Source organism: Monodelphis domestica, chromosome 1 (assembly GCF_027887165.1).
Source record: "Monodelphis domestica isolate mMonDom1 chromosome 1, mMonDom1.pri, whole genome shotgun sequence".
Taxonomy (NCBI): Eukaryota; Metazoa; Chordata; class Mammalia; order Didelphimorphia; family Didelphidae; genus Monodelphis; species Monodelphis domestica.
In genome coordinates this window covers 156,257,735-156,283,949 of record NC_077227.1, presented here as the reverse complement: position 1 = coordinate 156,283,949, position 26,215 = coordinate 156,257,735, and the positions used below count along the sequence as shown (strand labels likewise).

Sequence of the window (26,215 nt, the reverse complement as noted above, 5' to 3'; positions counted from 1 at the left end):
TTTAAAGAAGAAAAATGGTATAGTATTTGCTGGTAATTTAATGGCTGTGATATCTTATCAATGTGGATATTCCCTCTAGCAATGGAGCCAAAGCATAACTATATTATCTCACACTATGTAATTTTTATCCATCTCCTAAAAATCTTCTAAAATACACTCACATCTTCCCCCTCCACCCCCCCCCCCGCACACACAAAGCCTAAATAAAATACACTCACCTAGTGTGCTAGTGTAAATACTATCACTTAACTCACTTTGCCTGGCCCTTACCACTCTTCTGCCTTGGAACCAAACCTAGTATTATACCCTTACCTTCCCTATACTGTGTATTGGCTCCAATGGGGGTTAAGTGACTTGCCCAGGGTCATACAGCTGGGAAATGTCTGAGGTCTGATTTGAACCCAGGACGTCCCATCTCTAGGCCCGACTTTCAATCCACTGAGCTACCCAGCTGCCCCCTCCCAGTATTGATTCTAAGAGGGAAGGGAAGAGTTTGAAAAAAACAAACAAAAAAACCTAATACTTTTGATCTTAATTATTGCTATTGTCATTTTGCTATTACGTTAAAATATATTGAATTTAGACTGATTTTATCATTTCATTCCTTTAATGTTCATATTCTATATGAGGAAACCTCCCTATCCTTTTAATATTTCTTAAAATTAAAGGTGAAATAAGAAAATGTTATTAATTTTGCTGGTTTAATACATTAAAGGATTGAAATGTTCTGTTTATTTATAAAAGTTTTATTTGTGTTTAACTTTTAGGGTTTTATATGACTGGAAAGAAAGATTAAAGCAAGGCTGTGAAATTATTCAGACTACTCCACAGGGTCGCCCTGCAACTATTAGTGGCAGTACCTCTTCACAAAGAATTTATGTCACTTACAGGAGGGCTTCTGACAGCATGACACAAAACACACTAGCTGTCACAGATATCTGTATTATCATACCCAGTAAAGGAGAAAGTCCACCACATACATTCTGCAAAGTTGATAAGAATCTCAATAATAGTATGGTAAGTATCTCTTTTTGTATCGCATAAATATTGAACATTAGATAACAAATAAGTTTGGCCCTTGTAATCCATGAAGATTGTTTACTAAGATATGGAGTGGCTGGAATATTTTAGTACAATTACCATTGATGATAATGTGAAACACTGAAGAAGTTATCTATTTTGCTGATATAATTGGACTTCGCTTTCAAATGAACATTTTTAAGCTATCTCTACAAAATGCTTCTTGAAGGCTTGGTAGTTTATTTAGGAGAGTAATTGAGTTGTGGTTAAAAAGGAACTTTTTCTAAAATAACTTCAAATTTTCTCTTTTTATGCAGCTAAATAAAACATAAACTAACAATACTGACACACAAATTAACACCTTTTTGAAATCTAAGATACTGCTTACCATTGTTGCTTTAAAAAAACCGTGGTGGTGGTAAAATGAGGAGTTTGGGGTAGAAAATTGTTACATAATGTATTAGCCACAGCCAGACATTTATCTTTTCTTTATCTAATAAGATGTGTGGCAGCAAGAAGGATTATCCATATCTCAGAGAAAACAGAGAAAAGGTAGCGTTAATAAATGTAATGAGAATCCCAAACAGATTTTATGAGCCTAAACATGTCTTTTAAAATTTATCAAAATGGTGACAAAAGTAGTTTTATAACTATCACATAATTTATCATGTAGTCACAGAAATGAAAGATTTTTCAAGAGTTCAAAATCCTTTGCAAATATATTAAGGGAAAATATTAAGAGAATGAAAAATTAGATTCTAAATATTAATATAAAAATTGTCATCAAAAAGGTATCAATAATTACTAACCCATATGCTTATTTTCTCATCTTTATAAAATGCTTACAAAATTGTTACCACTGGTATTAGTTATTTTAAGAAAGAATAACCCAAAATGGAAAACCATTTAATATATGACCTAAAAAATTACAAATTTCAAAATTATTCTCTAAAGGCAAATGACTGTTTATTCAGATGATTTTAAAAAATCTTCTGCCATTGACATATTTCATTCCTAGAAAACTTCATTCTATTATGCTATTATATATATTGTCCTGATATGACTAATCCTGAAATCTTAATAAGGAGGGAGGTCGTGGTAATTATTGTGCTCTGACTATGAACAGTTGTATCACATCGTTTTGAAAATACAGGGAGTAGCATTTAATTTTCATCAATAAATCATGTCCAGCATAACTGATGGTTTGTGAATGATGTATATTCAGAACGTGTAACCTCATGCAAAGTATAAATTTTTTTTCATTGTAAGTTTATATCTCTTCTGAGACAGCCTTGACTGAGATGCAAAGGGAATTGGTTCCTATGTTGATCAGACTGTAGACTACATCTCTCTCATTACTTTCCCTAATTATTATGGCTTAGCAGTTAATCAAAAATATTCTAGATTCTCTTAGGACATTGAAATACTTATCCTACAAAATGAGCATATGTACTCGTTGTAATCTTAAGGCTAATTGCAAAGTCATGAACTCATTGTTGATAGAGTTTTTACAAAAAATGTATGATCCGCCCACATGGTCAATACCCCAGTTTGTTACCAGCTGGTAGAAATGAGTCCTGAGCGATCTGCTCCAAGGATCTGGGTTGAACGAGGACCGGGTGAGCTAGAGAGAGTACCGGAGTAGGCAGGGCCAGGACAGGAATGCAGACAAACAGCAGGAGAAACAGGCAGGCAGAACTTAGCAGCCAGGGGCCAGGTGGGTGGCAAACGCAACAGGTCCGGATCGAGCCTGTGAGCTATCTAATGGCTGGAACGAGCAGCAGCTTTGCAAGGGTAAAAAAACCTTGGTCAGAGAAACGTGGATCAAAAAAATTTCTAGGCACTAGCTATTAAAAGCTGAACTTAAGATCAGTAAAGAAAAGAATCAGAAGATTGAGATATTTCATTTTCCTGAAGTGGTAAGCCAACTGTAACAGTTAAAATTAGTTTCTCTGCTAAAAGTATTATATTTTTATGAGGTTTATTAAAGGTTAAGGATTAAAGAAAATACAGAATAAGGAAGCACATGTCTAGGCCAGAGAGGCCTAGAAAAGATAACCTCACATCATGAAAGAGAAGCGTCTGCTCCAAAAGGGAAGTCCAAAAGAGGCCGAGCCTATTCACAACCAGGTTTAAATACCCCATCTCACTCTCAGCCCAGGTGAGAATTCAGTGAGATTAGAGGGCATTCTGGGGTAGTGGAGCAAGGATTTCTGGGGATTGAAGTCCTGGATTCGAGTCTATTTTTACACCTCTGCCTAGAACATTCTGTCTCTTCACTCCATCCCATGGCTAATTTAAAGGTTCAGTTCATGTACGTCCTTCTGTCAGTGGCTTTTTCTGATTCTCTGTCCCCAGTTGCTTCATATATATTTTATATTTACTTATATGTGTTTACAGTGTAATAGATAATGGCACAAGATTTAGAAAAAGCAAGGCTTGGTTTGAAACCCAACCTCTGACTCTTATTCTGGTACCCTCTAAATATAGAGTCCAAGGACTTGCATTCTCATCTTAGCTTTATCACTCACTGCCTGTGTGGCCTTTGGCAAGTCAATGCCTTAGTTTCCTCATATTTAAAATGAGGAGTTTGAATCTGAATCTGATGACCCTAAGGCCCCTTCCAGTGTATGTTTCTATGAGCTTGTGTTTATTTCTCCCTAGTAGAATACAATTTTTTTGGGGAAAATTTTTTTTCCATTATATGTGAAATTTTTTAACATTCATTTTTTACATTTTTGAGTTCCAAATTTTCTTCCTTCCCTTCCTCCCCACTGAGAAGGTAAACAACTTTGTATAGGTTATACATATAGTCATGCAAATCATATAAATATTCATCATGGTGTGAAAGAAAAACAGACAACAGAAAAAAGTATGCTTTGATCACATTCAGATTCCATTAGTTTTGTCTCTGGAGGTAGATTGCATTTTTCCTCATAAGTCTTTCAGAATGTTCTTAGATCCTTGTGTTGACTATTGCACAATATTTCTGTTACTGTGTACAATATTCTACTGGTTCTGCTCATTTTATTTTGCATAAGTTCATGTGAGTCCAGGTTTTTCTTTTTTTCTTTAAAAATTTTTTTTACTGTTCTTTTTTAAAAATTATTTATTTAGAATATTTTTCCATGGTTATATGATTCATGATCTTTCCCACCTCTCTTCCCTCTCCCCTCCTGGAACTGACAAGCAATTTCACTAGGTTACATAGGTATCATTGTTCAAAACCTATTTCCATATTATCCATATTTGCAATAGCATGATCTCTTAAAGTCAGAACCCCAATCATAGCCCCATCAAACCGCATGATCAATCATATGTTTTTCTTCTGCATTTCTACTCCCATAGTTCTTTCCCTGGATGTGGAAAGCATTCTTTCTCATAAGTATTGTCCTAGATCATTGCATTGCTACTAGTAAAAAAGTCTGTTACATCTGGTCGTTGCACAATGTTTCAGTGTAGAATGTTCTCCTGATTCTGCTCCTTTTGCTCTGCATCAATTCCTGGAAGTCTTTCTAGTTCATATAGAAATCCTCCAGTTCATTATTCCTTAAGCACAATAGTATTCCATCACCATCATATACCAGAATTTGTTCAGCCATTCCCCAACTGAGGGACACCCCCTCATTTTCCAATTTTTTGCTGCTATAAAAAGTGAAGCTATAAATATTGAACAAATATTTTTCCTTATTACCTCTTTGGGGTACAAACCCAGCAGTGGTATGATTGGATCCAAGGGCATGCATTCTGAGTCCAGGTTTTTCTGAAAGCATACTACTTGTTATTTTTTATAGCACTATAGTATTCTGTCACAGTCATACGCTACAACTTTTTCAGTCATTCCTCAATTGAAGGACATCTTCTCAATTACCCACCCCCAGAAGGTAGACTTCTCAAGGAAGAGCCTCTTTAGTTTTTGTCTTTGTATTTCCAGAATCTATCACAGTGATTGAAATATATTGCACAATTGATAAATGCTTAGTGAATTGTAGTAAAGTTTAAAATAAGTGCTAGACAGTAAACAAACTTAAAATAGAAATGAAAACTTTTTGGGAGGCTATTATATTTGGATGCCTGAACATTGATTTTTTTTTCCAGTTAGAAGCTGTGATAATTTTACAGAAGAGAAATGATCTGAGTTTTGTTATTTTGGTACAATTCCATTTGGGGGGGGTATATTTTAGACACTGGAAGATGGCCCAAGTTGAAAAGCTGAAGTGAATTATGCTCTTTATTGTTTATGGTATTATCTTTTCTTACTAGGAATTTTTTAAAAACTATAACTAGATAATGTTAGACATAATTGAGTCATGTGCTCATTGAAGCCTGTACTTCCTCTAACAGCACACCATGCAGCCCATTCTTTTTTTTTTTCTTTTAAAATCCTAACTTCTGTTTTAGAATTGATATTAAGTATTGGCTCAAAGGCAGAAGAGTGTCAAGGGGTAGGCAATTGGGATTGAGTGACTTTCCCAGGGTCAACTAGCTAGGAAGTGTCTGAAACTGTATTTGAACCCAGAACCTCCCATTTCCAGACCTGGCACTTTTTTTTTTTTAATATATTTTACTTGATCATTTCCCAGCATTATTCATTAAAGACATAGATCATTTTCTTTTCCTCCCCCAACCCCCCATAGCCGACGCGTAAATCCACTGGGCATTACATGTTTTCTTGATTTGAACCCATTGCTTTGTTGATAATATTTGCATTAGAGTGTTCATTTAGAGTCTCTCCTCTGTCATGTCTCCTCAACCGCTGTATTCAGGTTTTCCTCGGTGTTTCCACTCCCATAGTTTATCCTTTGCTTATGAATAGTGTTTTTTTCTCCTAGATCCCTGCAAATTGTTCAGGGACATTACACCGCCATTAATGGAGATGTGCATTACGTTCAATTATACCACAGTGTATTAGTCTCTGTGTACAATGTTCTCCTGGTTCTGCTCCGCTCGCTCTGCATCACTTCCTGGAGGTTGTTCCAGTCTCCATGGAACTCCTCCACTTTATTATTCCTTTTAGCACAATAGTATTCCATCACCAACATATACCACAATTTGCTCAGCCATTCTCCAATTGAAGGGCATCCCCTCGTTTTCCAGTTTTTTGCCACCACAAAGAGCGCAGCTATGAATATTTTTGTACAAGTCTTTTTCCCCATTATCTCTTTGGGGTACAGACCCAGCAGTGCTATAGCTGGATCAAAGGATAGATATTCTTTTATCGTCCTTTGGGCATAGTTCCAAATTGCCCTCCAGAATGGTTGGATCAGTTCACAACTCCACCAGCAATGAATTAATGTCCCTACTTTGCCACATCCCCTCCAACATTCATTACTTTCCTTTGCTGTTATGTTAGCCAATCTGCTAGGTGTGAGGTGATACCTCAGAGTGTTTTGATTTGCATCTCTCTGATTATAAGAGATTTAGAACACTTTTTCATGTGCTTATTAATAGTTTTGATTTTTTTATCTGAGAAGTGCCTAAACATGTCCCTTGCCCATTTATCAATTGGAGAATGGCTTGATTTTTTGTACAATTGATTTAGCTCTTTATAAATATGAGTAATTAAACCTTTGTCAGAGGTTTCTATGAAGATTTTTTCCCAATTTGTTGTTTCCCTTCTGATTTTAGTTACATTGGTTTTGTTTGTACAAAAGCTTTTTAGTTTGATGTAGTCAAAATTATTTATTTTACATTTTGTGATTCTTTCTATGTCTTGCTTGGTTTTAAAGCCTTTCCCCTCCCAAAGGTCTGACATGTATACTATTCTGTGTTTACCCAATTTACTTATGGTTTCCTTCTTTATGTTTAAGTCACTCACCCATTTTGAATTTATCTTGGTGTAGGGTTAGAGGTGTTGATCAATTCCTAGTCTCTCCCACACTGTCTTCCAATTTTCCCAGCAGTTTTTATCGAATAGTGGATTTTTGTCTCAAAAGCTGGGATCTTTGGGTTTATCGTATACTGTCTTGCTGAGGTCGCTTTCCCCGAGTCTATTCCACTGATCTTCCTTTCTGTTTCTTAGCCAGTACCAAATTGTTTTGATGACTGCTGCTTTGTAATATAGTTTAAGGTCAGGGACTGCAAGGCCCCCATCATATGTGTTTTTTTTTTCATTATTTCCCTGGATATCCTTGATCTTTTGTTCTTCCAAATGAACTTTGTTATGGTTTTGTCTAAATCAGTAAAGAAGTATTTTGGTAGTTCAATGGGTATGGCACTAAATAGATAAATAAGTTTGGGTAGGATGGTCATTTTTATTATATTGGCTCGTCCTATCCATGAGCAATTAATGTTTTTCCACTTGCTGAAGTCTAGTTTTAGTTGTGTGGCGAGTGTTTTGTAGTTGTGTTCATATAGTTCCTGTGTTTGTCTTGGGAGGTAGATTCCTAGGTATTTTATTTTGTCTAAGGTGATTTTGAATGGGATTTCTCTTTCTAGTTTTTGCTGCTGAGCTGTGTTGGAGATATATAGAAAAGCTGATGATTTATGTGGGTTTATTTTGTATCCTGCAACTTTGCTAAAGTTGTTGATTATTTCAATTAGCTTTTTGGTTGAATCTCTAGGATTCGTTAAGTAGACCCTCATGTCATCTGCAAAGAGTGATAACTTGGTCTCCTCCTTGCCTATTTTGATGCCTTCAATTTCTTTTTCTTCTCTAATTGCTACTGCTAGTGTTTCTAGTACAATGTCAAATAGTAGAGGTGATAATGGGCATCCTTGTTTCACTCCTGATCTTATTGGGAATGCATCTAGTTTATCCCCATTGCAGATGATATTAGCTGATGGTTTTAGATATATACTGTTTATTATTTTTAGGAATGACCCTTCTATTCCTATGCTTTCTAGTGTTTTTAATAGGAATGGGTGTTGTATTTTATCAAATGCTTTTTCTGCGTCTATTGACATAATCATGTGGTTCTTGCTGGTTTGCTTGTTGATGTGGTCAATTATGTGGATGGTTTTCCTAATGTTGAACCAGCCCTGCATCCCTGGTATAAATCCTACTTTATCATGGTGGATGACCCTTGTGATGACTTGCTGGAGTCTTTTTGCTAGTATCCTATTTAAGATTTTTGCATCTATATTCATTAGGGAGATTGGTCTATAGTTTTCTTTCTCTGTTTTTGACCTGCCTGGTTTTGGAATCAGTACCATGTTTGTGTCATAAAAGGAGTTTGGTAGAACTCCCTCTTTGCTTATTATGTCAAATAGTTTGTATAGTATTGGGATTAACTGTTCTCTGAATGTTTGATAGAATTCACTGGTGAATCCATCAGGCCCTGGGGATGTTTTCTTAGGAAGTTCTTTGATGGCCTGTTGGATTTCATTTTCTGATATGGGATTATTTAAGAATTCGATTTCCTCTTCTGTTAGTCTAGGCAGTTTGTATTTTTGTATATATTCTTCCATATCACTTAAATTGGTATATTTATTGCCATATAATTGGGCAAAGTAATTTCTAATGATTGCCTTAATTTCCTCTTCATCAGAGCTGCTGTCCCCCTTTTCATCTTTAATGCTGTTAATTTGCTTTTCTTCCTTCCTTTTTTTAATTAGATTGACCAGTACTTTGTCTATTTTGTTTGTTTTTTCAAAGTACCAGCTTCTTGTCTTATTTATTAAATCAATAGTTCTATCACTTTTGATTTTAATAATTTCTCCCTTAATTTTTAGGATTTCTAGTTTGGTTTTCTGCTGGGGGGGTTTAATTTGATCGCTTTCGAGTTTTTTCATTTGCATTTCCAATTGATTGATCTCTGCTCTCCCTAGTTTGTTAATATAAGCATTCAGGGATATGAATTTACCTCTGATTACCGCTTTGGCTGCATCCCAAAAGGTTTGAAAGGATGTCTCACCATTGTCATTTTCCTCGATGAAATTATTAATTGTTTCTATGATTTCTTCTTTAACTAAACGGTTTTGGAGTATCATATTGTTTAATTTCCAATTGGTTTTAGATTTGGTTTTCCATGTACCATTACTAATCATTATTTTTATTGCCTTGTGATCTGAGAAGGCTGCATTCATTATTTCTGCTTTTCTGCATTTGTGTGCTATGTTTCTGTGACCTAATGTATGGTCAATTTTTGTGAATGTGCCATGTGGTGCTGAGAAGAAGGTGTATTCCTTTTTATCCCTATTTATTTTTCTCCATATGCCTATTAATTCTAATTTTTCTAAGATTTCATTCACTTCTTTTACCGCTTTCTTATTTATTTTTTGATTTGATTTATCTAAATTTGATAATGGTTGGTTTAAGTCTCCCACTAATATGGTTTTACTGTCTATTTCTTCCTTCAATTCTCCTAGTTTCTCCATTAGAAATTTTGGTGCTATATTATTTGCTGCATACATGTTGATTAATGATATTTCCTCATTGTCTAAAGTCCCTTTTAACAAAATATAATTACCTTCCCTATCCCTTTTGATCAGGTCTATTTTTGCTTTGGCTTTATCAGATATCATGATTACCACTCCTGCCTTCTTTCTATCAGTTGAGGCCCAGAATGTCTTACTCCATCATTTAATTCTGACCTTGTGGGTGTCAACCCGCCTCATGTGTGTTTCTTGAAGACAACATATGGTAGGGTTTTGGATTCTAATCCATTCTGCTATTCATCTACGTTTTATGGGTGAGTTCATCCCATTCACATTCAAAGTTATGATTGTCATTTGTGGACTCCCTGGCATTTTGATTGCCTTCCCTAATTCTAACCTTTTCTTCTTTGGCTCTACCTTTTAGTCCAGTGATTTACTTTGAATCAGTCCCCCTTGTCCCCTCCCTTGATGTTTCCCTTTTTAGTCCCTCCCTTTTTGTTCCCTCCCCCTCCCCCCTCTCTTTCCCTCCCTTTTTGTTCTCCCTCTCCCCCTCCCCCCCTTGGTTTTCCCTTCTCCCTACCCTTGTTGGGTAAGATAGAATTCAAGATCCCAATGGATCTGGATGTTTTTCCCTCTCAGAGTTGATTTCCCTGAGATTAAGGTTTAAGTAAAAAAAACCCTCTCTTCCTCTCCTTCTTATAGGAGTTTTCTTCCCCTCCCCTTCCCATGTGAATCTTTGTGTGAGAAAGATTTTTCTATTTGGTCTTTCTTTACCCCCTATTTATACATTACATTTTCCCCACATATTAGTATACATAGATTGATATAAATGTAGTCCTTATAGAAGAGAGTTTGAGTAAAAGAAGAAGATAACATTTTTCCCCTTTCCTTAATATTTACCTTTTCAGGTATTCCTTGCTCTTTGATTTTCGGTATCAAACTTTCCACAGAGCTCTGGTCTTTTCTTTGCAAAAAGTTGGAAGTCTTCTATTTTGTTGAATGCCCACTTTCCCTTGGAAGTATATAGTCAGTTTTGTTGGGTAGCTGATTCTTGGTTGAAGACCCAGCTCTCTTGCCTTTCTGAAGATCATGTTCCATGCCTTACGATCATTCAGAGTAGAACTTGCAAGGTCTTGTGTGACCCTGATTGGCATTCCTTTATATCTAAATTGTCTTTTTCTGGCTTCCTGTAGGATTTTTTCTTTTGTTTGATAGCTTTGGAATTTGGCAATTACATTCCTGGGAGTTGTCTTTTGGGGGTTTAGTGTAGAAGGTGTTCTGTGAGCTCTGTCAGTGGCTGTATTGCCCCCTTGTTCTAGAATCTCTGGGCAATTTTCTTTGATTATATCTTGTATCACGATATCAAGTTTGGTGTTTATTTCTGGCTTTTCTGGGAGTCCAATTATTCTTAAATTATCTCTTCTCCCTCTATTTTCCAGATCTGTCACCTTGTCGGTGAGATATTTTATGTTCTCTTCTAATTTCTTGGTATTTTGGCTTTGCTTTATTAATTCTTGCTCTTTTACAAGATTGTTGTCTTCCAGCTGCCTGATTCTGGCCTTTAAAGCCTGGTTTTCCTTTTCAGTTTCATCACACCGGTTTTGTAGATGCGTGAATTTCTTTTGCATTATTTCCCACTTTTCCTCCCAGAAGGCTCCCATCTTTTTTGGTCATTTCTGATTCAAATTCTTCATGTGTTTGTGGAGAGTTTCCATTTCCTTTGGAAGATTTAGGAGCATTTTCTTATATATCATCTTCTATCTCCTCTGTATTTTGTATTTTGGTTCCATAGAATGTGTCCAAAGTCGCCCCTTTCTTCTTATTTTTCTTGGGATTTTGGGGCTTCTGTGCTTCTGTGGAGTTTGCCATCTCTGAATGGGGAGGATTAGCTTTTCTTATCTCTGTCTGGTGTTCAGAGGCTTTAGTCCTGGGCAGATTGTCGGTTCTATGAGCTTTCCCTGGGTTGCCTTAAGGCAATGACTTTCACTGGAACTGGAATGGAAGGGTCGGACCAGGGGGCCACACTCTCCCCCAGTTCTCTCTGCTTCCCTGCTGCTAAGGTGCCCGCTGGACTGGACTGGGTTGGATTGCTTTCCGGAAGTTGCCTTCAGAATAGCTGGCCATGAGGCTGTTTTGTCGGCCCTGAGGGTTGCTGTTGTTTCAGACGACCCTGCTCTCTGCGGGGGGGAGCTCTGAGGGCAGTGACTTTCACTGGGACTCGGATAGAAGGCCCTGAGGGTTGTTGTTGTTTCAGAGGACCCTGCTCTCTGAGCTGGGCAGGGCCTCGGCTTCCCGGAGCCTTGTACTCTGCGCTCCTACCCCTTAGGTCCGAGTGATCTCGGGTTCTGGCTTTTGAGGGGGGCCGTACCTTTTGATCCGGGTCCAGGTCCAGGAGGAGGATTCCCAGGGTCTATGCTGTTGATCTTTTTGAATTTCAGCGCCTTAGGAGCTTATAGTTTGAGATCGGTCGGGAAGGGTTTTCCGGAGATCTGAACTTTAGCTTTCTCTAAGCCGCCATCTTGACCGGAAGTCCTGGCACTCTTATCTACAGAGCTACTGTCCATACTTACAACTTCAACCAGGGATATGCTTGCTGATGTCCTTCCAATGTGTCTGTATCTTTTAACCATTTCATAGCTTCTGGTACAAGACATGGGCTATTATCCTCCCTCCCCACCCCACCCCCCTTATGACTGACTCACTCTTGCATTTCCAATCATGCTTTTTCTAGATACTATCTTTGTCAACACTTCTTGCATAGATTTCCCCATTGGTAAATGCATTTTAACTATTATCTTTGAGCCTCACTCATTGTTGCCTTGCCTTTTTGACTAAGGTAATTAGTTATTCAGTTAAAACTGATAGTAAAAGTTTTGATATTTAAAATAGATTTTCTAGTTACCTGGAAATTCATGTGAAGAACTTCATTTCTTGATGATGCCAGATAAGTGAAGTACTGCTATACCAATTCTTCTGGCCTTGTTCCCTTGGCATCTTTAGAAAGGGAAAAGAAAGTCATAGACTTTGCAGAGACTATTGAAGGTTTTTCTGCACATATTGCTCTACACACACCCTCCCCATTTCTCCTAGTTTCTAATAATACATTTATTTGAATTGTAACTTCCTTCTATCTGGCTAGGTTTCCTGGAATAACTTTCCTTTTTCTTAATTAGCTCTTTGGGTTTTTCACTGCCTATCTGCTTTCAGTCTTGAGCAAATTAATGAAAAACACTTAAGATGCACCAAGCTCTGGGGGGCATGGTTAGAAAATCCAAGACAGTCCCTTGTCTTTAGAAGTTCACATTCTACAACTAGGAGAGACTTGAAATTTGGAAATTACTCCGCCAACTAAACTATACATATCTTTTGATAGTACTACTGAGTCCTTAAGAGGTGATGATGTAATGTGCTTGAAGAAAAGTTTTCAAACCACATTGTATTCTGGGTCCTTCAATTTTAGATTAGTCCAAATGTTAAAGTAGTAACACATTTCTACTCAAAAAAAAAATTGTTTACATGAAATTTTTTCAGTGGAGAAGGTGCTTGCTTACCCTTAAGTAAGACATCAAATTACATGTTCATAATTGTTTCTAAACTTAGAAATTTTCCACAATAAGTTTATGCCACTGCATATAAAGAAGCTATAAAAACTATTGACCTTAATGTCAATGTCAAACTGAACATAGAATTCCTCCATGGTTGGTTTTTTGTTGTTGTTGTTGTTTTTTATCCAAACAAGTCTCACAATAAGAGAAGCCAACTTGTCAAGCTAATTGGACAAAACTCATTGAAATCATTCTTAATGTTCAAGACAATTCAAGTGGTTTTGTCACTTTATTCACTGGATTATAGATTCCCTTCTTAATCAGTGTAGACTGACTTTCAGATAAAACAGTGCTTATTTTTTCAAATGTTTTGGTATTTATGTTTACTTGTTCTATTTCACACCAAAAAAAAATATCAGTAGGTTCTTTTGTACTTCTTATATGTACTAAGATAAAGTCTTTTTTAGGAGTTGGCACTTCCAACCTGATTTCATTGGGAGCCTTGTTGGCAATAACAATCTATTCATGAAAAGCTTGAATACTTTGGAAAGCTAATCTTTCATTTTCTTTGTTATTTGTTAGTTCAAATAACTGCTGCTACTTAACTCATCCAAAGCCTTTTCCATTGCTGTTAAATTAGTTCATTCCTTATCTTCTTTTGCAGGGTTTCTAAAAAATCTTACTTTCTGTGTTAGAATTAATATCGTCTATTGGTTCCAAGGCAGAAGAGTGATAAGGGATAAGCAGTGGGAGTTAAACAACTTGCTCAGGGTCACACAGCTAGAAAGTGTCTGAGTTCAGATTTGAACCCAGGACTTCCTATCTCTAGGCCTGATTCTCACTCCACTGAGCCACCTAGCTTTCCCCACTTGCCAGTATTTTTGATCCAATACCATCAAGACCAGATCCAATTTACTCAATATGGCTTCTAGATGTTTTAGCAATGAAGTTGATTCCATCTAATACAGTATATATTTCTCTTTTCCGGACTTCTAATGTTGTTGCAACTTCATTGAAATCAAGAACACTACCAGGAGAAGATTTGGTGATCCCCATAAATTTATGAGTTAAATAAACAACATCATAAATGAGGTTTTGCCACATTAGTATCTTTCTTATGGCCGTGTATTATACATTTTCTTTTAAATTAATATGGCAGCAGGCTCTCCACACAGCCTCTGCCTCATATATTATTTTGTTTTTCATATTTAAATGTTTCCCTTGGTTTCTGCTTGAAGCACTTAAAAACCAGTAAAAACAGGTTTGAACCAGTAAAAACCAGTTGAAACCTATAAAAACTGGTTTATCCAGTTCAATATAGTGAAAACTGGATCAAATTAGTTCAGACCAAAGTAAGCAGAGGATCTAAGCAAGAGTGAGAAGAGAGGAACTAATCCCAATATTAAACAAACTATTTGACAGAATAGGCCAAGGAGTTCTACCAAATTCATTCTACGACACAAACATGGTACTGATCCCAAAGCCAGGCAGATCAAAAACAGAGAAAGAAAACTATAGACCAATCTCTCTAATGAATATAGACGCAAAAATCTTAAATAGGATACTAGCAAAAAGACTCCAGCAAGTCATCACAAGGGTCATCCACTATGACCAGGCAGGATTCATACCAGGAAGGCAAGGATGGTTCAATATTAGGAAAACCATCCACATAATTGACCATATTAACAAGCAAACTGACAAAAATCACATCATTATCTCAATAGATGCAGAAAAAGCCTTTGATAAAATACAACACCCATTCCTATTAAAAACACTAGAAAGTATAGGAATAGAAGGGCCTTTCCTAAAAATAATAAACAGTATATATCTAAAACCATCAGCAAACATCATCTGCAATGGGGATAAACTAGAAGCCTTTCCAATAAGTTCAGGAGTGAAACAAGGATGCCCATTATCACCTCTATTATTTAATATTGTACTAGAAACACTAGCAGTAGCAATTAGAGAAGAAAAAGAAATTGAAGGTATTAAAATTGGCAATGAGGAGACCAAGCTATCACTCTTTGCAGACGATATGATGGTTTACTTAAGGAATCCTAGAGAATCAACCAAAAAGTTACTCTAAATAATCAACAACTTTAGCAAAGTTGCAGGATACAAAATAAACCTGCATAAGTCATCAGCATTTCTATATATTTCCAACACTTCCCAGCAGCAAGAAATAGAGAGAGAAATTCCATTTAAAATCACCCTAGACAAAATAAAATACTTAGGAATCTATCTCCGGAGACAAACACAGGAACTATATGAACACAACTACAAAATACTTTCCACACAGCTAAAACCAGATCTAAACAATTGGAAAAACATTGATTGCTCATGGGTAGGATGAGCTAACATAATAAAAATGACACTCCTACCCAAATTAATTTACTTATTTAGTGCCATACCCATTGAACTACCAAAAAACTTCTTTATTGAATTAGAAAAAACCATAACTAAATTCATTTGGAAGAACAAAAGATCAAGGATATCCAGGGAAATCATGAAAAAAAAATGCAAAGGAAGGAGGACTTGCAGTCCCAGATCTCAAACTATACTATAAAGCAGTGGTTATCAAAACAATTTGGTACTGGCTAAGAGACAGAAAGGAGGATCAGTGGAATAGACTTGGCGTAAATGATCTCAGCAAGACAGTTTATGACAAACCCAAAGACCCCAGCTTTTGGGACCAAAATCCATTATTTGATAAAAACTGCTGGGAAAATTGGAAGACGGTGTGGGAGAGATTAGGTTTGGATCAACACCTCACACCCTACACCAAGATAAATTCAGAATGGGTGAATGACTTGAACATAAAGAAGGAAACTATAAGTAAATTAGATGAGCACAGAATAGTATACATGTCAGACCTTTGGGAAGGGAAAGATTTTAAAACCAAGCAAGACTTAGAAAGAGTCACAAAATGTAAAATAAATAATTTTGACTACATCAAATTAAAAAGGTTTTGTACAAACAAAACCAATGTAACTAAAATCAGAAGGGTAGCAACAAATTGGGAAACAATCTTCATAAAAACCTCTGACAAAGTTCTAATTACTCAAATTTACAAAGAGCTAAATCAATTGTACAAAAAATCAAGCCATTCTCCAATTGATAAATGGGCAAGGGACATGAACAGGCAGTTCTCAGCCAAAGAAATCAAAACTATTAATAAGCACATGAAAAAGTGTTCTACATCTCTTATAATAAGAGAGATGCAAATCAAAACAACTCTGAGGTATCACCTCACACCTAGCAGATTGGCTAACATAACAGCTATGGAAAGTAATGAATGCTGGAGAGGATGTGGCAAAGTAGGGACACTAATTCATTGCTGGTGGAGTTGTGAATTGATCCAACCATTCTGGAGGGCAATTTGGAACTATGCCCAAAGGGCGATAAAATACTGTCTGCTAAAATACCATAGCACTGCTAGGCTTGTACCTCAAAGAGATAATAAGGAAAAAGACTTGTACAAGAATATTCATAGCTGCACTCTTTGTGGTGGCCAAAAATTGGAAAATGAGGGGATGCCCTTCAATTGGGGAATGGCTGAACAAATTGTGGTATCTGTTGGTGATGGAATACTATTGTACTAAAAGGAATAATAAAGTGGAGGAATTCCATAGAGACTGGAACGACCTCCAGGAAGTGATACAGAGTGAAAGGAGCAGAACCAGGAAAACATTGTACACAGAGACTGATACATTGTGGTACAATCGAAGGTAATGGACTTCTCCATTAGTGGTGATGCAATGTCCCTGAACAATCTGCAGGGATCTAAAAAACACTATCCACAAGCAGAGGATAAACCATGGGAGTAAAAACACTGATGAAAAACAACTGCTTGAATACAGGGGTGGAGGAGATATGACTGAGGAGAGACTCTAAATGAACACTCTAATGCAAATACCAACAACATGGAAATGGGTTTGAATCAAGAACTCATGTGATACCCAATAGAATCGTGCGTGGGCTATGGGAGAGGTGGTGGGAAGGGGGAGGGAAGAAAAGAAAATGATCTTTGTTTCCAATGAATAGTGTTTGGAAATGACCAAATAAAAATTTTAAAAAAAAATTTTAAAAAAAGAGTGAGAAGAGAGGAAGTAAAGGTAACTAGTGTATAGAGTTTTTCCAAGGAAGAGAGTCACTAGTGTGGTCAAGTGAGGATTTTTATTTGGGGGGGGGGGGGTGTGTGTTTAGGATAGAGTAGATAAGGATGTCTTTGTAGGCAACAAGACAGGAGCCAATAGGGAAAGATTAAAAACAGAATTGAGATAATATGCTGGAGAATATGAAAAGAAGGAATGGGATCAAAGGTTCATTTTGAAAGCTTTGCCTTGGCAAGGATATTCATCTGTTTGTGTGAGATGGTTAAAGCAAGAGATTTCAAGCTAAGATATTTGAGTAATATGAAATAAAGAAGAAGGGAAAGAGGGAGCTGTCAGTGAAAGGCTTCATTTTTTTCTAATGAAATATGATCCTTAGCTGAGAGAGGAGGACAAAGGAAGGAGGATACCAAAGGAGACTTAAGAACAGATGAAAAGTTTTGGAATAGCTACTGTAGGAACTTTGAGATCTAAATGGATTGCCTTGCTACAGTGAGGCTTTGACTGGATTAAAATAACAAAATTTTTAATGGGCTCAACATAATTTCCTTATTTTCTTCAGCTCCATTCTACAGAATGTAAATAGGAACAAAGAAGGTAAATGATGGAAGTAATCCTAGGTTGTAGAAAAATAAAGAATGATCATTAATAGGAAAAGGAGAAAAACTATTCTATTATATAGGATAGTGTAGAGTTGAACTGGTTCACTTAAGGGGTTGAGATGAGAAAGGGAGATGGGTGTAGCTAGTACAACACTGATGACCTAGGAAGAACTGAGGAATAGAAGGGATTGGAGGGCCTAGTGAAGATGAAGAACAGGGTTAGGGCTTACAGTGCAAAAGAAAAGATGGTCTGATAAAAGCTTATGATCAAGTAAAAGAATTTCATGCAAGGGGAACACTTAGGGTGATGTCAAGATCAAGGTTATGACCATGTCTGTATGAGATTATGGTGAATTAGAGGAATAGTTCATGGGAATTCAATAGATTGAGCAACTATGAGATTAGAATAATTGAGGGATCATAACTATGCATGTTGCAGTTTCCTAATATGATAATATGAAAGTTTCTCAAATTTACCTTTCTTGATTTCTCTTGCTTATTTTTGCACTTCAAAACTTCTAATCAGCTCTATCTAGCCTTTTTATCAAGAATTCTGGATTGTCCTCTAGAATTATATTCATCTTTGCAGGACAAATTTAACCTACATCTTTTGCATTTTGGAATATTGTATTCCAAGACCTTCTTGTTTGCAGTAGTTTTTTTTCTTTTCCCTGGAACTTCTAGATATTCCTAGAACTTTACCTTTTGGAGCTTTTGGGGGGAGATAATCAGTGGATATTTTCTATTTTACTTTGTCCTCTGATAATAAATATGGTCAGTTTTCAGATATGATTTCTTGAAATATTACATCCAGGTATCTTTTTAATCATAGTTTCCAGGGAATTCAGTGATTCTTAAATTATCTCTCCTTGATCTATTTTCAATTCCTTCATTTATAATACAGGATTCAAGTTTTCTTTTTCCTTTTTTTATTTAAAATTTGTTCTAATATTTCTTATTGCATCATAGAGGCATTTGTTTCGTTTGTATGCTCTAATTTTCAGGAAGTCTATTGAGTAAGACCACCTTCTGCTCTAATTTGTTCACTTTCCCCTTTTTTTTTCCTCTTAAAGCTTTCATTTCATTTTTTTGTAAATATTTTCTGCTTTATTTCTTAATACTATTTTTCCTTTAAGACTTTGCTTGCAGTTGCTATGCAGTTATTCTTTTCTAGACCAAATTTTAGATATCTCTGGGTCCATAATAGCTTTACATAGTAGTCACTGTTTTCTTCTATTTGCCTATGTTCATCTTTAATTCCTGATTGTAACCTTGTGCCACAGGAAGATTCTGCCTCCAGCTCCTTTTTTGGGGGGTGGATGGATCAGCTCTGCTTGGTTCTCATCATTGATCATCTGAGTCCCAGCTCTGAACGAGGATGTGATATGCCAAGGATCTCTGGATCTCCTGCTCTCAGTTTCTTCCAGGCTCTATATAGTAGGTTTCTGACGACAGGAATGGATACAGAGACTTGTAGACTACCAGAAGTGGCCCTTCTCTGATCTTTCTTTGTTTGCATTAAGAGGCTTCTGCCTTGTTTTTTCTGGCTTTTTGTTTTGTTTTGTTATTTATTTATTTTTAAAATTTGGTCAATTTTGAATATTATTCCCTGGTTAAAAAAAATCATTTTCTATTCCTCCTCTCCTTCCCCCTCCCTCCCCTTCCATAGCCAATCCACAGTTCCACTGGGTATTACATGTGTCCTTGCCCAGAATCCATTTCCATATTGTTGGTATTTGCACTAGGATGTTCATTCAAAGTCTACATCCCCAATCATATCCCCCTCAACCCATGTAATCAAGCAATTGTTTTTTCTTTGGTATTTTTACTCCCACAATTTTTCTTCTGAATGTGGACCATGTTTTTTCTCATAGATCCCTCCAGGTTGTTCAGGATCACTGCATTGTCACTAATGGAGAAATCCATTACATTAGATTGTACCACTGTGTATCAATCTCTGTTTACAATGTTCTCCTGGCTCTGCTCCTTTTGCTCTGCATCACTTCCTGGAGGTTGTTCCAGTTCCCATGGAATTCTTCCACTGTATTGTTCCTTTGAACACAATAGTATTCCATCACCAACATATACTACAATTTGTTCAGCTATTACCCAACTGAAGGGCATCCCCTCATTTTCCAATTTTTTGCCACCACAAAGAGTGCAGCTATGAATATTCTTGAACAAGTCTTTTTCCTTATTATCTCTTTGGGGTACATAGCAGTGCTATGGCTGGATCAAATGGCAGACAGTCTTTTATCGCCCTTTGGGCATAGTTCCAAATTGCTCTCTGTAAGGCTCATCTTCAGGGTCGGCCAGCCCTGTGTGACCTTACTTGGGGTAACAAAAATGAAGAGTAACGAATGGATGCTATATGAAATGCATAGCGACAAAGTTTATTGGATTCAGACAAAGCATATATAGGTTAAAACCACAGGAAGATATGACATTACAGCCCAGCAACAGCAGGAACCAATAATTGGGCAACTTCATAGGAATTCATGACGTTACCTGCCAGGCACCAGGAGGAACCGAGAGGATTCCAAAAAAGGGCAGAAAAACAAGTTTCTCACAGTTTCTCACAGTCGTTATCAAACCTCCCTCTGTTGACTATTCCAACCTTGAACATGCAGCTGGGCAGGTATTGTCTTTTAGTCAAAGACCTTGCAGATCATTTCTAATTTTTTCAAATGCATCAGATGTGTTAGCTTTAACAGGAAGAAGACAAAAGGCTGAATAGCAATAATCACACCTTAATTTACCCATAATAGCTAAAATTTTCTACTTGATTAGTTAGTAACAATACATCTTTAGATATTTGTTGTAAAACATAAAAAACCCTTATATTAATATCTTGCTGTATGTGCAAAGCCTTGGTTACGTTCTGCGCAAGCCCGTGTAAGTATTCTGCATCATGTTCTAGGGTCCGTATTTTAGCTACACTTTGTGCTAGAGAAACACTACTGACAGTTGTAGCAGTAATGGCGGCTATCAGGGCTACAATACCTAAAACTATGCAAGAAATACATCTTCTTTTTCTAGAGCTGATTAATTGAGATAATTTTTCCAGTGCTCCATCTGCCAGTGAGTGATACCATCCCCCTGAGTGTCTAGCTTGAGTGTCTAATGTAACACTTCTATTTAATGGTTTTTCCATTATAAGTAACATTAACATAATGAGACATATTTATTTTATCCAATGCCAAGGCTATCTTTCCATAATCAGTCAAAATCTGTGTGAAATTAGCAGAATGTACCCAGTTAGTTCTGGGGGCCATCACCCACAAAGGCAAGCTGTATCCTCCTATAAAACAATCATGAAATTTATAAGAATCCAGTTTCTTTCCAATACACCTTGTGTCGTTATACCAATACACCCAAATCATATTTTTCCAATGAATACATGATGCCCTTTTAGATCTACATGACAGCAAGGGCGGAAACATATTAACAGTGTCTCTTTGTTCATATCCCATCACATATAGACAAATAGGTCTTTCTTGTCCCCAGATACAATCACAAGATTCCCCTAGCCAACCTAGATATTGCAGTTGGCTGTAACCTTCATATTTTACCCCTTTGTCTACATGATAAGTTCCTATCCATAAAGAGTCTGACAGGTCAGGATGACCATAATAATGAATCTGCAGAGATCTGAGGGGCAGGCATATAGGATGGTCTCTTGCAAGGCACACTGGGGGTGCCTCAACTAGTCCAGTTCCAATTGAAAGGCACAAACAAATTGTTGGCCTGATTGTTGTCCTTAGCTTGTCTCTCAAAATGATAAATGCCGGGGGCAGCTGGGTAGCTCAGTGGATTGAGAACCAGTCCTAGAGATGGGAGGTCCTAGGTTCAAATCTGGCTTCAGCCACTTCCTAGCTGTGTGACCCTGGGCAAGTCACTTGACCCCCATTGCCTAGCCCTTACCACTCTTCTGCCTTGGAGCCAATACACAGTATTGACTCCAAGACGGAAGGTAAGGGTTTTAAAAAAAAATGATAAATGCCAGGAATATCAGTTAGTTTTTGTATATATGATGACTTCCGGTAAAGCGTGTCCCATGCTGACATACTCTAGCCAAGGTGGTTGTTCCCAAAAAACCCATCTCTTTATTCCAATAGCTGTACTTAAATTCTGGAATAGAAGCAGAAGAGTCAGTATCTTATGGAGACGTTGTCAAGTCTCCTTGCGAGGCTTCTTGCGCCCTTTCCTCATTCTTCTCTTTATGGTCAATTTCTCGAACTCAGCGGGGAGGGAGCCATACTCCATCTTTACCTGTGAAGACACAAACAGAACCTCAGCCTTGCAGGACCACTGGGTGGTCCTTGCCAAGTTTGATTATCATCTTTCCACATGCCACATTTTTGTTCTGGGTCAGGAAGCACAGGAGTGGTACCTGAATTTCATTCATAAGAAAATGCAGAGAAAATATTTTTCAGCTCTGGATATATTATTAGAAGTAAAAATAAAATTATTTATAATATATACAGCTATTGCCAATCATCAATGTGGGGCGCTGTCTCCCCCTTTTTGTTTTAAAAGAAATGTTTTTTAAGATCTGATTACTGTGATACACAATAGTTTGTCCTTGTTGGCAAAAAAGAAAAAATTGTTTGGAAGTATAAGCAGGTCCATTATCTGTTTTAAATATTCTGGGGGGACCAGCCATCTCAAAAGTCATTAAGCAGTGATTAATAACATAAGAAGTTCTTTCTCTCATCAAGCAGGAAGCCCATAAAAATCCTGAATAAGTATCCACAGTGACATGGATATAATCATGTCTTGTAATTAGCATTTGCATCAACAAAAACATTAGGTCCTGATACCGGACAATCTCTTAGAATATGAGGAAAAACAATAGGATGTTGTGACAAAAAAGAAAATAAGCCTTGTGGAGTGTAGGTGGTAATAGCAATAAGGTACACTAATAGTAAAGACCATTCATCACGACTTTGTAAATATTTCTGAATTATATCTTTAGCAATGGGTACCCGGATTTCATGAGGATACTATCCTAAACCTGAGATCACATGTTCTATGCCTTTCCATATTAATTGAGCCATAAGACAATTATAACTTTGTAAAGCCTTTCCCATTTTGCTTTTTAGATTTAACCATTCAATGACTCTTTGTTTCTCAGTTAAGGCACCTGTTGGTAACATGAAAGTTGCAAAAATATTCACTTCCACGGCTAATTGAGGCTGATAGTGGTTGAGTGGAGCCTGATTCAATTTGTCTTCTACTATCTCTAAAGCAAGAGAGGCCTCAGGTGTCAAAGTTCCAAGGAAATTAAAATCAGAACTCCCTTCCAGTATTTTGAATAACGGTTGTAATTCAGTTGTAGTAAGAAATGAATATTGCCTAACCCAATTGATATTACCTAACAATTTCTGATTATCATTTAAGGTATTAAGGCAGTCCTTTCTTAATTATATCTTTGAGGCATAACAGATGTTACACTTAACTGAGCCCCTGAATAGAGTGCGGGACTTGTTTTTTGAATCTTTTCTTGAGCAATGACTAACTGGTATTTTTGCAAGGTAATTTCCAATTAACTATAGCACTTGCTTATTTGGGATTCATCTTCAGCCGCAATAAGAATATAATCCATATAATGGACGATGTACAGAGCAGAAAAGTGTAGTCTTACAGAATGAAGGGCTGAAGCTACATATTGTTGGCTGAATAATCTTATCATTCTGGACATGGAATGTTTGCATTAAAATTCCACAGCTTCAAACAAGCTACTTGGTCAGACAGGGCTGGCAAAGTTTGTTTGTTTGAGCATCTTAAAACTTCCATTTCTACAATTAAAATATACTCATCTTAAGTTATATCACACAGTGGTTGTTAACTCTTTGAGGTCCCTATTTCAGTTCCTAAGTATCAGAGTAGAATAATTATAAGCACTTCTTTCTCCTTCCTGTGTGCAAGGAAGGGGTTAATAGCTTCTGAGCAATTTATCATAAGGCTGCTTGGCTCAGTTTAGACTTATTACTTAACAGCCTTGTCCCATCCTTCTTTAACAAGTGAGCTTACTATAATTTAAAATATTGAATTTCTCAAACCTCTTTCATAATAATTTACTCTCAGTGGATTTTAGTTTGAATTCCACAACTCCCAAATAATTTTGATTAAGTCCTTTAGCGATGTTTCAGTGTTTAACCAAACTAAAGTACAAAGCATTTTACATGCACTCCTCTCAAATTTCTGTCTAAAGTAGAATAAAACCTACAGTTTAGTTTTCTATCAGCTCAAAATATTGCTACATACCTAATTAAATTCCAATTTATAATTTGTTGTATATATTTTACACTAGAATTCACAATATCAACTAGTATCTCTATCCATTACTATTATTTCTTCTGGCTTCTCCTCTTTACCATTATTGTAAGTAGAGGAAAGGTACCATCCTGAATTGTATTTAATCCTTATGACAAGCCCTTTTTGATTTCAAGGCTGCAGTTTGCATATCATATACCCTTAAATTCCTTCCTATACATTGTACACATTTTTAAAAGCAATTCATATAACCTTAGTCAAAGACAACAACGTTTAGAAATTTTCTCTTGCAAAATACCAAATTCTTAGTACTAATATTATTAAATCACATGAACAGATTAATCACTTAAACTTCTTGTGTGTCATATGATTTCTTGTTACTACTCCTGACAGCACATGCATTAAAATAAATCTGATTTGAAAAAATCCCAAATTTAATTTCTAGAATAAGTTCTTCTCAACAACATAACAACTTTTTCTGAATGACTTTTACATTTATAAAGTAGCCAGTGCAATTTTTGTCCTTATAGAATAAAATATTCCCTCTCTGTGTCAGTCTGGCTATCAGCCACATTTACACAATTCTCAAATTCACTGAAACCATTATGCATAGCAAGATTTAACAAAATAAACTTCTAACCATGAGTTTTGTTGTGCTCAATAAAATCTGGTTAACATTATTAACATGACAAATAGTTACTATAATACACGAAATTATATTTGTATCATATCAAAATCATTAACAATCCTCCCAAATTGCATACATCAAACCATTAATCTTAAATGAAAAATAGCCTCTAATTGTGGAGTAAAAATCTCCCTTTTTCTGCTCTGAATTTTTCTCTTTTTCCCTCCTTTGGGGGCCCATCCAAAGGAAGAAAGAGGAAAAAAATCATTGAACAGGTATTTGTTTTTGTCCTCTGCTGAGGATTTTTGACAGGCAAGTTCAATCTTGCAACTATCCCATTTTATTTTCTTTCTTTTTGTGAGTGTCCAATTTAAAAATACATAGAGATGAGACTTTGATAAAGACAACGATAAACAGAAACACACAACATTGTGACAAGCATGCTTTGAAAAAAAATCAGTGTTTTAGGATCCATTCTAAAGAAAAATTATAATTTCCCTCTCACCCTTAGAGTATCTTGTATACTCACCACCGAGGGGATTTCCGTAGCATGAAACTTTGCATGACCAGCACACAGCGTCGGGGGTTCTCCAAAGAGAATTGAAGGGAGGGTTCCCATAAAAGAACCGGGGGGAAGAGGGTCCCTAATAGGGGACAGTTTAGAACTATTGGGGGACAGCTTATAGCTGTCTGAGAAGTCGCAAGAAAGAAAGATTGGAACATTATTAAAGAGGGATAATGAATGTTTATAGTAAGCACAACACCAGTTTTAAAGCTCTTCTCGAGAGACACAACCTATCCTCCCCAGTCCTCCCCAGAGTGTTAACAGGGGAGTTAACCCATTCCTAGGAGATCTTGGAACTGTTCATGCAGCCTTGAACTAAAATTACATTATAAATAACTGCAAAAACACGAATTTCTTTAGCACCTTTTTCTGTACTTAACTCCATGTGCCGTTAAGGCAGCATGTATACGGTGCTGAGCTTGCCAATCTTTGTCCTTTAAAAAGACAGGAATTGAATTACCCATTACTGCTAAAAGATAAACTAAAAAGAGAAAGAAAGAGAGAGAGACAAAGTTGGGGAACAGAAGAGGCCCATAAATACCGCACTCTCTCTGTTCGATTCTTCTGCCCATCCGAGCTGCAGTCTTGGGGCAGAAGCCGTTAACTCTTCGTCATCCTATGACCAGCAAAGGAATTGGGGTTGCAACGGCATATGTCCCTGTTCGGGCACCATTTTGTAAGGCTCATCTCCAGGGTTGGCCAGCCCTGTGAGACCTTACTTGGGGTAACAAAAATGAAGCGTAACAAATGGACGCTATATGAAATGCATAGCGACAAAGTTTATTGGATTCAGACAAAGCATATATAGGTTAAAACCACAGGAAGATATGACATTACAGCCCAGCAACAGCAGGAACCAATAATTGGGCAACTTCATAGGAATTCATGACGTTACCTGCCAGGCACCAGGAGGAACTGAGAGGATTCCAAAAAAGGGCAGAAAAACAAGTTTCTCACAGTTTCTCACAGTTGTTATCAAACCTCCCTCTGCTGACTATTCCAACCTTGAACACATAGCTGGGCAGGTCATACACAGTTCAACCCATGACCTTGACTATGCAGCCCAAGCAGGGAGAAGAGGAGGTCTTCAGCCATTACATCTCTGCCCCGACTACAGCCCTCCACAATGGTTGGATCAATTGGCA

The 26,215-nt window shown here is 36.8% G+C and overlaps 1 protein-coding gene across 8 annotated transcripts in view; it reads left to right on the top strand.

The window, feature by feature from the left end:
- Positions 1-26,215, top strand: part of DENND4A (DENN domain containing 4A) — a 174,222-nt gene that overhangs the window by 46,522 nt on the left and 101,485 nt on the right. For all 8 annotated transcript variants that reach the window (XM_007479594.3, XM_016427162.2, XM_016427160.2 and 5 more), the window contains exon 4: positions 768-1,017. In XM_007479594.3, the coding sequence (XP_007479656.1) occupies positions 768-1,017 (250 nt within the window). The remainder of the gene's footprint in view (positions 1-767; positions 1,018-26,215) is intronic.